This window comes from Microtus ochrogaster, chromosome 2, assembly GCF_000317375.1.
Source record: "Microtus ochrogaster isolate Prairie Vole_2 chromosome 2, MicOch1.0, whole genome shotgun sequence".
NCBI lineage: Eukaryota > Metazoa > Chordata > Mammalia > Rodentia > Cricetidae > Microtus > Microtus ochrogaster.
This window is the reverse complement of record NC_022010.1, coordinates 28916063-28931841: the sequence shown is the minus strand read 5'-3', so window position 1 is coordinate 28931841 and position 15779 is coordinate 28916063. Positions and strand designations below refer to the sequence as shown.

The window sequence follows — 15779 nt, the reverse complement described above, 5'->3', positions numbered from 1 at the left end:
CATATATGTACAATTATAAAGGAAAGAAAGAAAGAAAGAGAAAGAAAGAAAGAATTCTCTTTAACATTCTAAAGAAATTCCATATGTTACAAAAGAGCAGGAACAAATGGAAACACTTTCTGTTTATTGGGGCTGTCTTGTGAATTCTCTTGAATTTGTGCTAACTTAATTTTTATGAACAATATATATATATATATGTATATATATATATATATATATATGATGTAGGTAGCCATATCCATGTGAAGATGTCAGAGATTAATAACATGTGTCTTCCTCTATCATTCACCATTGTACTTTTAAATTCAATTATTGTGGTGTGTGTGTGTGTGTTGGGGGAAGGGACAGACAGACACAGACTGCACTTGTGTGCAATGCCTATGGAGCCCAAAAGAATGGTAAGATTCCTTAGATCTTGAGAGCCACCAAATATGGGTTCTGGGAAGTGAGTTCAGGTCCACTGAGAATGATCAAGTGTTCTCAGTCACTAAGCCGTCTCTCTAACATCTCCATCTAATTTTTTGAGGCAGGGAACTAACTAGCTAGACTGGCTGACCAGCAAGCCTCTGAAATGCTCCTGTCCCTGCCTCCTAGAACATGTGCCTCTGTACTCTGCATTTTATTATGTGAATGCTTACTGAGAATTCAAACTCGGGTTTTGAAGCTTGCTCAGCAATCATCTTAGCAATGAGCCATTTCCCTCAGGCTCCAAGAAACAGAAATTGAAACTGGCTTCTCAGAGTGGTAAAAATAATAGTTTTATTGGGGGCTGGCAGTGGGTAAAGGCATTTACTGCCAATTATGATGACTGGAGATCATCATACAGCACAAAACACAAACAGCATAAAAAAACATTAGCTGGATGATTTGCAGTTAAAAGCGTTTGCTGCAAAAGCCTGATTCCTGGAACCCATGGTAAAGATAGGAGAGTTATTGAGTAAGTGTCTTGTAAGTAAATGGTAAGGGTATTTTAAATTCCATTCTAGAACAATTATAATGCAGTCTTTTTAGAGTAAGATGGCTCATCAAGTCAAAGTGCTTACCTTGAAACATTGTAACCTGCATCTGATGCCCATAGGCCATGTAAACATGAAAAATCCATTCTAAAAAATTGTCCTCTGACCTCCATTTGTGCTTAGTGATATATATGCCCATCTCACAACACACAAACCATTTTTGTGGGACAGTAGTGGCACATGCCTTTAATCCCAGTACTCAAGAGGCAGAGGCATGTGAGTTTGAGACCAGCCTGATCTGTAGAGTGAGTTCCAGGACAGCCAGGGCTACACAGAGAAACCCTGTCTCAAAAAACAAAAATAAACTCCCAATTTAAAATAAAGCAATTCTTTTCTTCAATGGGAAAATTTAAAACAGATGTTTCCTCAGAAACAAATGTATCCAAGATTCCCAGGATGACCATCATACAAAACTGTAAAACACTGGTTTTAAAAGTGGCAACAGGGGCTAGAGAGATGGCTCAGCAGTTAAGAATACTACTGGCTGCTCTTCCAGCGGTTCTGAGTTCAATTCCTAGCAAGCGTTTGGTGGCTCACAACCATCTCTATTGGGATCTGATGCCCTCTTCTGGTATAAAGGTACACAAGCAGATAGAACACTCTTACACAAACAGCTGGAAACAATACAAATATGTGCCCAAATCTATATGACAACAAACTAAGGGCTTAGCTACCGTATGAGGGGGAAAAAAGTAAGCCAGATATAAAATTAGCATTTGTAGAAAACTTACAAGCTATTATGTATCTACACAACAGGAAAAAAAAAATGAACCAAGAAAACCCTTGCTTCTTAAGGACATCGATTCTGGCACTACCTGAGAAGAAGTCTAACAACCATGTATAAGATCCAAACACAAAGCTATAAAATTTCACAGAGAGTTTTAAGATAAACATGTTAAAGACAATTTGGAAAACAAAAATATGGTGGGATGGACTTCTCTTCCAGACAGACAGTGCTGTAAAGAGGAGTCTCTTCACTTCTAACAACTTGCTCCTCCTACCAATACCAGCCTACTTTGTCAACACAAGACATGCTAGGGAGCTGTCCAGAATGTACATCAACCTTCACTTTTCTAAAATAAGATATTTAAAAGTAACAGCATCAGAAAGATATTGAACATTCCTTATGTTATTGCCTGTAAGTAAAGCTGATTGACAATATAACTCTTAAATTCTTCAGTAAATTTAAGTGATTAAAAACACTTTGAGTCCAAGACTCACACATTCAGAAAGTCACTAGAATGCATACCACTCAGCATATAGCTCTACTAACAGCTAAGATGTATCACTGTGATGGTGATAAGTGGTAAGAGAAAAAGACACAGTTGGAACCTAAAGGGACAATACATTCTGTGGTCCATGAATCCACTCAGCACTCTACATGTGCAATTTACATGCAAGGAAAAACCTATGAGGATTTGATGCCTGAAGTTGTTACTATGGACCAGACCCAAAGGTATCGCCTGGGCCAGCACAAAAGAATTATGAAGTCTGGGAAGAAACAGACTGTGTAACACAACCACCACTGCAGAAGAGCATTTTAGCAAAAAAAGACTGAGAAGTCTTCAAAATTCAGTTCTCATATACCAGCTGTGCAGCAGCCTCCCACGCTGGCCTTTAAGGATTGCACTTTGGGCCAGATTTCTGCATAGATGCCATAAATTGTCCCCAGGATGGCTATCATTTTAGATCATTACTTTGCTCTACAACTATAATAGAAACTAAGAGCAAATGTTCTGGACTTTTTGACTAGATACATTTTTCATAAAAGAAGAGAAGATAAAAAGGTTTGGGGGAATAAGAGAACACATTAATGAACAAGGGATATAGTTTGTTGGTAGTCTTCACCAGCACGGTACCATAAGGACCTGAGTTTGAGACCCAGTACCCCACCTCCCCCTACACACACACACACACACACACACACACACACACACACACACACACACACACACAGGTTACAGGAACATATGCTGATTTTAAAAGGTTAACACTGAGACTAGAGAGATAGATCCGTGGTTAAGAGCACCTACTATTCCTCCAGAGATCATGAGTTTGGTTGCTAGAACCCTCACTGGGTGAGGCTCACAAATACATGTTAACTCCAACTCCAAGAAACACAATGCCCTCTTCTGGACTCTCAGGAAACGTGTAGGCATGTACACATACATACAATTCTCTCTCTCTCTCTCTCTCTCTCTCTCTCTCTCTCTCTCTCTCTCTCTCACTTTTTTTTTTTAAAAAAAAATGGTCTTTAAAAATAAAAGGCAAAACTGGCATAGAATATGAAGGGCCCTGAACCCAGAACCACATCAGAAATGGGGAAATGTAAGCTTTAAAAGGAACACTGACTCAACATTTCAATAGATAAAACTGTCTTTTAGAGGCTGGCAAGTTAAGTCAGAACAAACAAGGTCAATTAAATGATCTTTGTTTAGAGTACTGATATTTTAAGAAGAGAAAGTGATGTTTTAAGAAGACAGAGAAGTGTCTAAAAGACACTTAATGATAAAAATTTTTCTCCATGTAACAGTTATTTTACACAGTTAAGACATTAGAAAAGTTGATGGAAGATATACTAACTTAAAAACTTACTAAAATAAAAGTTTTCTTACTCTTATGTTATTTTGTTTTGAGACATTGATTCATTATGAATGCAAGGACAGCCTTAAACTCACTTTGTAGCTAGCATAGATTGGGCTTGAACTGACAATAATCTTCCCTCCTCCTTAAGAATCTCTGTGTATCCTTTGCATACCCTTGATCACATGTTTTTAATAAAATAATCATTATTAGAATAAACTTACAATTCTAGATTTAGAAATCCTCAGGGTCAATTCATAACAGATAACACATTGAGTTATCAATTAACTCAAGATTATTGTTTATAATAAACTGGAAATTTGAATCGAATTCACTAAAGCAACTGCTTTTAAAACTTCAATTTTAAGCCCAAAGAAGGTGAAGCTTTCCCCACTCCTTACACACTCCTTATCTACAGCTGTGCACAGTTCAGGTTTCCTTGGTCAGTAACAACAGAAATGGACTCAGGTGCTAATATATGCAGGGACTTATTCTGCCCAATTTAACCTAGATTTACAAACTTAGTGACTTTGTAAAACAATATGCCTAAAAGAAAAAGTTACAGGATAAAGAGGAATACCACTAAATGCAAATATACTTTTGAATTTCTGAATATATCCTAAAAGATCAAAGCTACAGAAGACCCATCTCAAACATTTCCCTGTTCAAGTTCCTAACACACTGCACTAAACTTGTTACATGGTTGCTCCTAAAGCTTAGGTCCTGGAAACTTAGTATGTGCTACAGACAAAAAAAAAAAAAAAAAAAAAAAAAAAAATTCTGATGGTTTTAAAATTTAAAGGATTTCTGGAGAATCCTAGCAATGTGGATACATGTTTGGGTCTTTTCTTCACCAAAATACATGATCTATCTATCCCCCCCCAACTTATCATTAATTGATGGGCTGTATTTTACTGAAAGAAGGGGGGGTGACCTTAGGAACCAGGAATATGATAAATCTTGATCATGTTTTTGGTCACGTTTATGTCTATGAAACTAATGGTAATAACTATTGAAATTATGATCATTTTATTATTTTATTTAAAGCTGCTAAAAGGGATAAGAAAAAGAATTATTAAAAAGTAGATATAAAAGAAAGGATTAGGTCAAGCATCATACAGGCGTGAGGTTAAACATTTTTTTTCTCTTTTAAGATTAATTTATGTGTATGGGTGTTTTGCCTGCAAGCACACAATATGCAGGACATAGAGGCAGTGCCTGTGGAGGCCAGAAGAGGACACTGGATCCCTGGAACTGAGCTGAAGATGGTTGTTAACTACTATGTGGTGCTAGGACTCATCAAACACTGGTCCTCTGCAAAATGAGCCAACCAATGCTCTTAACTGCTAAGCCATCTCTCCAGACCCATATAGGTGTATTTTAACTTCGGATCTAATTACACAGTAGACTGTATAAAACATCACCCTACCAACAAACAGTATCAAAAGAATTCATAAGAAAAAGCCAGGAGAATATTGGATATTATTTCATCTAATAATTTCTTTGTTTAATAAAATTCAGTTTTGCAAGTAATTCTTAAAACTGGCCTACAGAATAGTGAATGTCATGATTTTGGTCATAGTAATAACCATGCTGCAGCTGACAGACACAAAGTTGAACTGTATATAAAAGTCCAAGTTTTCAAACTGCAGTGTGAAGTGACTTGACACCTCCAGCTTCTAGCCTCAAAAATAAAAAGATATTGAAATTTACCTGTTTACAACGTTGGAAAAAAATTCCATGATTCCTATTTTTAAATCACATTAGCTTTCACATAACTAAATTTAATCTTAACAACAACATATTTTCAATCCTTCAAAATAACAATCAAAAATATCTCTATATAATGTATTGTGGCCTAGAAAAATTAAAGAAAAAAAGATTTTTCTTTCTGTAGCATTTTTAAATCCTCAGTAAATTAAAAATCTATAACTAAACATATTATTAATCTTATTTTCTTTAACTTTCCTGCCAAAAAACCTCTTAAGTTTTAAGGTAAAAATTACCTTATTAATATTTTTTGACATTTACTAAAAATCACATTGAAATATTAGCCACAGTCTGGAATACTTATGCACTGTATCTGATAAAATACTTAATCATCAAATTGCATCCCACTTAACCCTACCAGTTTCAAGCCACGAGTGCATATACTCTCTTGCAAAGATTAAATATCCAAGTGCCAAAGATTTACTCAAGACAGCTTATAACCCCATGTGAAAAAAGGGCAATTTGGATTTTTTGAGCCACAAATACCCTATGCTGACTGCTCAGGACATACAAATTCCAATTTCTTCATTTTACAGAATTATTCCATGATGTTTTGTGATTAAAATGAAAACAGAGTCAATAAGAATATTAATTAATTGCCAGAATAGATTCCTTCACAAACCCTGTTTTCACAACAGCAACCCCTTATCATTAGGGGAATTAAAAGTTGCTGAACTCGACAATCCCTCCAGTTAAACAAACAGACCCCTCATAGAGCTGTCCAACGCTGCCCAAACTATCCATCCTTTAGTCGAATCAGTCAGTTTCATGAATTGTAGGATTTATCTTCAAGTCCAGTGCTGACTCAGAGGGTAGCTTGTTCCCTAGAGAAAACAACCAACAAAAATCAGAACAGCTACTGCTCATAGGCTCTTTCAACACCCAAGTGGAAAGGACATACTTATTGGGTCCAAAAAAAAAAAAAAAAAGAAGAAAAGAAAAAAAAAGAAAGAAAAGAAAGAGAGAGAGAAGAGAAACAGGCAGAGACAGATCAACTACAGAGTAGTCAATAACCAAGGGCATCTATATGCCACAGCAGCTGCTCCAAGGGTTCACTCAGTTACAGCAAGAATGTTAACTAGTCAACAGCGTTTCTAAGAAAAGAAATAGAACCGTCTGGTTCCAGAGAGAGAAGGCACTCTAGATGGCAAGTACTCCAAAGGCCAAATCCTGTTAGATTTCTCTTTGAAAGGCTGCCTTAGGAAGATATTATGGTAGAGAGCATTGGCCTCTTCACTCCAAAGCAGTAAGCTTGAAGCAGCTTTGCTTCAGGTTGTTCCTTAAACACAAGGTTTTCATTCTGCAGTTTATTATTCTCATTCAAAATGTAGGAAGAGTTAAGAAATACTCCTCTTCAAGTCTATCATTGTGACCTGTCTTCCTTGGTATGTGTGCCTAAGGAAAAAAGTCTTCATGCAAAGCCTTTGAGCTTCAGGATACACCTCAACAATACAAGGCAGCCATTCCATTTCAATAGTTAGTGGTGTTTGTTGTAATACTATGCTACCATGAAAAAGAGTCATTAAAAAGCAAAGCCAAAAATGTAAAGAAACCCAAAACTCAAGTTAATATCTCTCTGAAATGACCAGAGAGAAGTTAACCTACACAATTTTTCATTTTTTATTATTTTATGTGTACTGGTGGGGAGGGGAGATCCTTGCATGTATGCCTGTGTACCTTGTGTGTGCCTAGTGCCCTTAGAGGCCAGGAGAAGGTTTCAGATCTCCTAGAACTGGAGTTAGAAGTAGTTGTGAGCTGCCAAATGGGTGGTAGGATTAGAACTCAGATCCTTTGGAGAGTAGCAAGTTACTCTTCCTTAACTGCTGAGTCCTCTTTACAGCCCATAATTTTTCATTTTAAAAAACTTGATCAGTGTTAATAAGTAATCAAGAATGTAAACATACCCTAATAAAGACAACTGTCCTTATTTCCATGTCTTAGGATGAAAAATTCTTGGCGTCAATCTCAGGGCCTCGGATCTCTCATTTGTAGCAGAAGATATGTTGGTGACTGCATCTTGAAAACTGTACTCATTTGAACTCTGGCATCTGGCATTTGGGCAATCTATCTTTTACAACAAAGCTAAGAGACTCTTGAATGCAATAAATGATATCTGTTATGTACGATCAATGGGAAAATGAAATGGACACTCATAGCATTCCTGTATTCTGTGATTCAAATGAGGGAATCTGCAGTGAAAAGCTGAGAGAGTTCTTTGCTCTAACACGGTATGTGGTGTCCTTCCTACTGGAGTGGCTTTCAAACACTACTTAAAAATCATGGGCTTCTTTAAATGCTTCAGGGCTTTCTGCCAGTGCTCAATTTGAATGTTTTAGCTTTTTCTCACTATTTACCACATCAGCAAAACATAAATGCAGGACACAATTAATCTGCATTTGCTTTTGAACATACTGACATCAATATAACTTGTGATGAGCTAGGATATTTTCATGTAGACCACAAATGAAAAGTCTGTTCCAGTCAACCTCATATTTTACACATAAACATTTTTATAAGGTACTGCCTCTGCAATAATCTTTATTTATATGTTCATGTGCTCAAAATAAATGAGCACAACACATAGACCTATGATGTTCATATCACCACAGGACAACACAGAAAGGGAGACTGAGGAATTTCCAAGCAAATGTTACCTCTCACAATTTCAAAACAAAATAACCTCAGTCTGATCCTTCTAAGTAACTCTGTGAGTTAGTGTAATAAATTTGACCGTGTAAATCCCAATTCTGTCTAATTTCAAATCCTGAGGCTATATAAAGACACCATTCTGAGTACAATCCTGATTTACTGGCTCCCGAGAGGCAGAACAATCCAGGACTTTTCTGCCATCTCCTGCTACACGTGCTCCAAGATTTCCTCTCTCTCCTACTAGTTCTCTCAGTTCTGAAACTTTGGAGGTTTCAAATACAATGCGTCCAACTTTGAAGACAATAGCAAAATTGTTAAAGATATAAAAGACAGGCGATCAGATAATTTTTTGCTTTCGATATCACACAGCCTGTTTAAAAAAAAATCAACTGGAAAGATAAATCAAAAGGTCTGGGTACTGTCAAAAAGAACTATCCACATAAACTAAATAGTGGCTGGTTGGAATTTAGTTAATGAAATATTAGCTAAATAAATATGAATGTACAACATGAAAGTAAAACTTAGTAGCAGTTGAACAACAAAAAAAAAAAAGAAGAAAAGAAAAGAAATAGAAAAGATCTTCGGTATTCCCAGGAACTCAAGTTCTTCAAAATCAGCATTTAAGAATTAATGGCTATTCCAAGCAGAAAATCCTACTCCAAGCCTAGCCTAGGGCTCATGACAATCCCTGAACCAGAACTTTCTTCCCATTTGTTCAAGTCTTGATGCAACTCAGACTTTTTTTTTTTTGGAAGTTCACTGACTAGGTAATACATTTTAAAACTGGTTAAACAGGAAAAAAAAATCAAGCAAATGGGTTCTCAATTGGGAGAACAAACCTGTAGTTTGGGGGTGGGGGAAGGTTTGCTTCTTCTTGTTGGTAGTGGTGGTAATTTATGAGGTGGGGCTTCTCTGCGTAGTCCTGGCTGTCCTAGAATTTACTCTGTAGACCAGGGAGGATTCCAACTCAGAGCTCTGTCTGACTCTGCCTCCCAAGTGCTAAGGTTAAAAGCACATGCCACTGGGGCTGGAGAGATGGCTCAGCGGTTAAGAGCATTGCCTGCTCTTCCAAAGGTCCAGAGTTCAATTCCCAGCAACCACATGGTGGCTCACAACCATCTGAAATGAGATCTGATGCCCTCTTCTGGCTGCAGACACACAGACAGAATATTATATACATAATAAATAAATATTTAAAAAAAGCACATGCCACAATGTCCAGCTCAACTGTGTTATAAACAGAAAGAAACCTTGTCCATCCTCTAAAACTAATCTCAAATGTTTTCTTTTCCATGAAAGCTTATTAACAGAACATCCTTACATAAATCAGGTAAAATACACCTTCAAATTTTCTGACATCTCGAGCTCTCCCCCTCTAGAATTAAACAGCTGTGTCAAGAGTTAGGAGAATTCTTAAATTACACATAAAGGTGAATGCTCCTAATCTGAGGTTTCAGAGTTAGGTCTCAATGGGGAGAGAGAAGCCTGCATGCTTGATCACAGTCATCACATTCTCTAGATTTGAAAGCTCCCTGGAACTTCTAAAGAAGAACAGGCATTGAACAAGAGTTAATGTTTACTAATGACCCATGTGTGATCACAAAAACAGATTAAATGACAAAGTCTCCAGAACCATTTCACTTCAGAGAATGAAATATACACAGCAAAACATGGAGATATAAACTGTGAACGTCTAATCAAAGACTCAACACCACAAAAGCATGTAAGTGGAAAATATTAATAAGGCTAGAGAAACAGAAATGGTGTGGTGGAAAAGGGGCATTTAACCTTGATCAATGAAAGGAAGGCAAGAGCTCAGCAAGCAAGTATTTTTCAAGATTTTTTAAAATTATCATTTATACATTTAGTGTGTGTGCATGTGGCATGGAGGTCAGAGGACAACTTGCAACAGTTAACTCTTTACTTCCCTAGATAGTAAAGAATTGACTGATAGCGGGGAATCTCACGTCCATCAGGCTTGGCGGAAGGCTATCCACATCAAGGCACCTTGCCAACAGCAGAACAATGGTAAGCACAGCGGAGCTTGGGAAGGAAACCGTGTTCAAACATAACAGACAGCAGGCTCAAGCACAGAAAGCCCACATGAGGTAGACTTGAAGAGAGCAAGCTTACTTTCCAGGAAAAAAAAAATGATCTTAAGTGGCTCCTTTCTGAACATTACTAGTGGATCCTGGACCAAGGGCATCTCTGCAGCCTTTAGTCACCCTCTTCAGGAGTACACACAAGGCACCGTGGCTAGAACTCTCACATTTAGACAGCAGAGAAATCCTAAATTTCTTCTTTCACAGCTTCACACACACAATGTTCATTTCTACTCTAGATCTGTATCAATCCCATGGTCTCTTTATTCATTGAGAATTCTGACAGTTTCTCATTGGAATCTTGTGATCATAACTAAGTATATTACGTATTACTTGAACACATTGATTATTCACACTGATGGGCATCTTTTAAGTGAAAGATGTACAGGTATCTATGTACAGAAGGATATGCTGGACAAAGACCTGATGAGACACAACAAGACGGAGGGACATTTTATCTCAACATTCAGAAAGGTGGAATGATGTGGAACGTCCTTCTGTGTATGTGTTGCTTTTATTGGTTAATAAGTAAAGCTGTTTCAGCCAATGGCTAACAGAAAAAAGCTGGGAGGAAAGTCCAAACAAAGATAGAGAGAGAAGGTGGAGTCAAAGAGACATCATGTAGTCACTGAAGGAGAAAGATACCAGTAAGTCACAGCCTTGTAGCAATACACGGATTAGTAGAAATAGGTTAATAAGAAGTAAGAGGTAGCTAAGAATATGCCTGAGCCATTGGCCAAACAGTGTTGTAATTAATATATTTCTTTGTGATTATTCAAGTCAGGGCAGCCAAAAAAACTAAACCTTAGTTTCCATTCACAGGTACCCAATGGGGGACTATTTAACATTTCCTGTGGAAGAATCTTCCATTGATATCTTTTAGCAGGCTGAGAATTATTATAAGTATGCATTGTGAAGGCTTTTTTTTTTGTCTTTTTCTTGTATAGTGAAGAAATAATCTTTTAAATCAATAACTATGAGAGGCCATTCTTTAGGCGACAGAGAAGGCAAGGAATGGCTGAATCACATCATTAACAGCTCTTAGATCTATTACCATTCTCCATTTTCCAGATTTCTTTTTAACAACAAATACAGGAGAATTCAAAGGGCTGGTTGATTATTCAATATTCTGAGCATCTAGTTGCTTCTGTACCAATTGTCCTAAAGCCTGCAGTTTCTCTATTACTAAATAAAGAAAGCAAGTCATGACAGAAAGTAAATTTGGTACAAGACTTTAGACTTACCAAGATGAGTTAGGTAATGGAGTATTTTTTCTTTATTTGTCAAATGCAATTAACTAGACATTGTTGATATATATATTGTATATAGTCATTGTACTTATTGTATATAGTTATTCTTATATTAATTATACCCTTTTTATTTTAGACCAAAAAAGGGAACTGTAGTGACAATTTATTCATATTTTAATAAATAAAGCTTTCCTGAAGATCAGAGAGTAAGACAGTCATACCGGTCAACCATACAGACCAGGTAATGGTGGCACACACCTTTATTTCCAGTAGCTACACTAGTTTGCCACAGAAACCAGGTGGTGTGGTGCATGCCTTTAATCCCAGCACTAGAGAGGAATATAAGGTGAGATGAGACAGGTCTCAACCTTTTCTCATTCTGAGGATTCCTGGAGTCAGGATTGCTGTTTCTGTATGAGGTAGAGGTAAGAGCCAATGGCTGGCTGCTTTGTTTTTCTGATCTTCAGGTTGAATCCCAATATCTGTCTTTAGGTTATTAATATTTGTGCTACAAACAAGGACCAGTTTAGCATCTTTGTTACTTATAATTTTTATAAAATTATAGAAATTATATATTCAGATTTAAAAAAACTTCATAATAATCACACCCAAGCCCCGTTAGCAAGAACATATTAGGTCAATGTAGTATCCTTCTCTATTAATTATAAAAAGGAACATAAATTACATAGGGGCAAGGGAAGGAAGCCCTACCTCCCTCAGTGTATCAAGAATAAAGATTCCCACAGCAACCAATGCTATGGTAAAGTCCTGGTTTTTGATCAGGACTGATCACAGAACTTCCTGAAAGCATTTTTAAATTGGACATGTAGAAATGAGACGAAAAGAAATAAGGTGCTAAGTGAGAAAGTGGATTTTTTTTTTAAAGTTTCGGTTTTTTTTGAGACAGTTCATACCTGTGAACTTTTAATCTGAGTAGCTTTTACTCTTTCTGAAACTAATGACTTTGGGGAAAATTGCTCAGCCTGTGATGTCCCAGTCTGCTCATCCTTATAATGAATAGCTTAGCCCTGAAGCCTTCTGTCCCTGATCTCATGACAGTGTGGCAGATGAGGGTGAGGCAGACACTTGACAATTACATTGGAAAGCAGTGTTGTCAACAAACAATATCCATCCATCATCTGATACTAAAAGGATACACTAAATATTTTCCTATCCTAAGCACCCATCCATGCCTCTGCCTCCCATGTGCTGGGATTAAAGGTGTGCACCACTTTTAATGCCCTGTGAGGAACTGGATTTTAAAGATTAGAGTGGGCCCCAGTCAAAAATGTACTAGTTTTTGTTTGCCGTTACAAACAGCGCTTTACTCACTACTTAGCTGACCTGGAAATCACAAATCTACCCCAGCCTTCTGAAGGCTGAGATTACAGACATGTGCCACCATACCCAGAAAGAAGAAATATACATTAAAAACAAACAAAACAAAACAAAAAACCTAGGGAAATGTTGGCATACTGCTCCTTGATAAACTGCTCAAAGATTAAAGTAAAGCCACATTAACTTTCCTAAAGTTTAAATTAGGCTTTTCTAGCACTAATGGTTCAAAACAGCAAAAAAAGATAGTTTTCTTTTTGTTTCTTTCTTTTTTGATTTTTCAAGATAGGGCTGCTCTGTAGCTTTGGGCCTGTTCTGGAACTAGCTCTGTAGAGCAGGCTGGCCTTGAACTCACAGAGATACAACTACCTCTGCCTCTCAAGTGCTGGGATTAAAGGCATGCGCCACCACCACCCGGCCGATAGTTTTCTTTTTTTAAAAAAATAAAGTAAAATAAAAAACCTTTTTACAGAAAACTGCTGCCAGTATAATATTCTCTTGTAAATACAAAGTCATTTTCAGTAGTTATGAGAAGCAAGAACCCCTGACCTAACTTTAACTTTCTAAACTTTTCAACATTTAAAATATCGGGGAAGTGTTATTTATTTTAATAACTCACTTTATTCAACATCATAAAATCTAAATTTTTACTGAATAAATCATATTTCAAGATGCAAAGTGTTCTCTTTTGTGTGTGGTAGTCCGGTAGGACACATGTATATGGTGAACGTGCCCATGCACAAACACAAGAAACTGGAGCTGAAAACTGCTGCTTTCCACAGTTGTTCTCCACCGTGTATTATGAGACAGGTCTCTCACTGAACTTGGAACTCAGCAGCTGGCTAGACCAACTGGGCAGCAAGCCCTGGGGATCACTCTGCCCCTGCCTCCCAGAGCTAGAGTTACACAGGCATGCTGGCTATGCAAACTCAGGTGCTTACACTGTCTGTACCAGAGTCCAGACTCCAACTAACATTGCATATATTCTTCCATAGAAACAAAGATAGAAAACAGTTCTCACAAAGGAGAGGTTGGGTAGAAAGAAAATGTCTTCTTGGAAGACCACGAAAGCCAATTTTCACTTTTACCTTGATTTTAAAACATCCTGAGGTGGCTCTTTATTTCCCTCAAAAGAAAGATAAAAAGGTCAAAATATGAGCCAGGTGTGGTCACACATGCCTTTAAACCTAGCAAAGGAAAAAGGCTGGTAGATCTCTGTGAATTCAAGGTCATCCTGGTCTACAAAGCAGGTCCCAGGACAACTAGTGCTGTTATACAGAAAAACCCTGTTTTTAAAAACCCAAAGTTCAAAGTACAAAATCTACAATGTAAAAAACAATGCCTGACACCACAGAATATTTCTCATCCACAGGAGAAAAAAAAATTATACTCCCAAAATGAAGGTATTACAGGAACAATGAATGCACTTGAGAAAACTCCCTTAAATCAAAATGTGTAACTTTCATCTGGAGACAAGGCTTGTTTGGTGCTAACCTGAACTGTTAAGATTATCCTAAGTATTGGACTTAAAGCATGCATCACCAAACTCAGTGCAGAACCAACTTTTAAATGTCAAGTGAGGAGAAAGACTGTAATTCAATGGTAAAGCATTTCATCCGGTAGAATGTAGGCCCTAGGTTCACTCCTTTGAGTGGTGGGGACAAACAAGCAGGTGATGGTAGGTAGTGTACAAAGTACCTAATAAGAATTTAAAACTAGAATAAAAAGCACACAAGAAATAACAAGAGCATAAATATCAAAGACACAAAATTCTACCCTTGAACAGCATTTTAGTTCAAATGGAGACAGATTTTGTCATTATGAAAAGGCTTGTGAGGAAGGTGTGGGTGGAGCCCGGGTGCACAAGTAAAGGAGAGATCAGAGGATAACTGTGGTAGTTGTGCTTTTTCCACCACGTCGGCCCCAGGTATCAAATTAAGGTGTTGTTCAGCTTGTCCACAAGCACCATTGCTAATGAGCCATCTTGCCAGCCCTGAAATAATATTTACAAAATGTGGTAAAATAATTTTATATTAAGGCACTCAAAATCTAGATTCACGGTAGAATACTGGATCTAAGACTTTTTGGGGTTTGTGGTATCTGATTAAACTCTTATTTTGCAATCCTTTAATAGCCAAATGAACAGTTTTCAATCAATAAACCAAGAACTAAAAACCATGAAATGAGACAATGAAGATAATCTTTGTTTAGATGCTGCATGTGATGACATATGCTTAAATGTCAGCACTTGGGGAAGGGTACATTTCTAAGTCTCAGGCCAGCCTGGGCAATATATAGCAAGATCCCTGTGGCTTTGGGAGAACCAGGGAAAGAGAAGGGATGGGTGGTTTGGATGGGAATGGTTCCCATAGACTCATGTGTTTGAATGCTTGGTCCACGGGGAATAGAACAATCAGAAGGTGTGGCCTTGTTGGAGGAAGTGTGAAACTGTGGGCGTGGACTTTGAGGTCTCATATATGCTCAAGATACTACCCAGTGTGGCAGTTCACTTTCTGTTGTCTGCAGATCAAGATGTAGAACTCTGAGCTCCTCTAGCACCATGCTTGCCTGCATGCTGGCATATTACTGCCATGACAATAAACCACAGAGATCTTGCTATATATTGACCAGGCTGGCCTGAGACTTAGAAATATACCCTTCCCCAAGTGCTGACTAAACCTCTGAAACTGTAAGCCAGCCCCAATGTTTTCATAAGAGCTGCCATGGTCATGGTGTTTCTTTTTTTTTTTTTTTGTTTGTTTGGAATTTATTGTCTATGTTTGAGAGAACTGCCTCCTTTACAGGGTCATCTTTTCATTTAGCCAATTAATATTTATTTCTCTGTATGCTTTTTAATAATTTCTAGTGATACAAATTTTCTTTGTTTTCCTGTCATTTTTGTTACCTGTTGCAATTGTGAAGGCTGTAGTTCTCTGTAGTTGTTTTTCTTTTTTTTAAAAATTTATTTATTAATTAAAGATTTTTGTCTCTTCCCTGCCACCGCCTCCCATTTCCCTCCTCCTCCCCCAATAAAGTCCCCCCCCCTCAGCCTGAAAAGCAATCAGGGTTCCCTG

General features: G+C 37.5%; 1 protein-coding gene across 4 annotated transcripts in view; it reads right to left on the bottom strand.

Moving 5' to 3' along the window:
* Pan3 (poly(A) specific ribonuclease subunit PAN3) overlaps positions 1 to 15779 on the bottom strand; it is a 116015-nt gene that overhangs the window by 36179 nt on the left and 64057 nt on the right. Inside the window, exon 1 of one of the 4 annotated variants that reach the window (XM_026784952.1) lies at positions 6076 to 6189. The exons of the other annotated variants lie outside the window; for them this stretch is intronic. Coding sequence (XP_026640753.1) covers positions 6076 to 6139 — 64 coding nt within the window. The 5' untranslated portion in view covers positions 6140 to 6189. Of the gene's footprint in view, positions 1 to 6075; positions 6190 to 15779 lie in introns of those variants that run through there. 4 annotated transcript variants of the gene reach the window in all.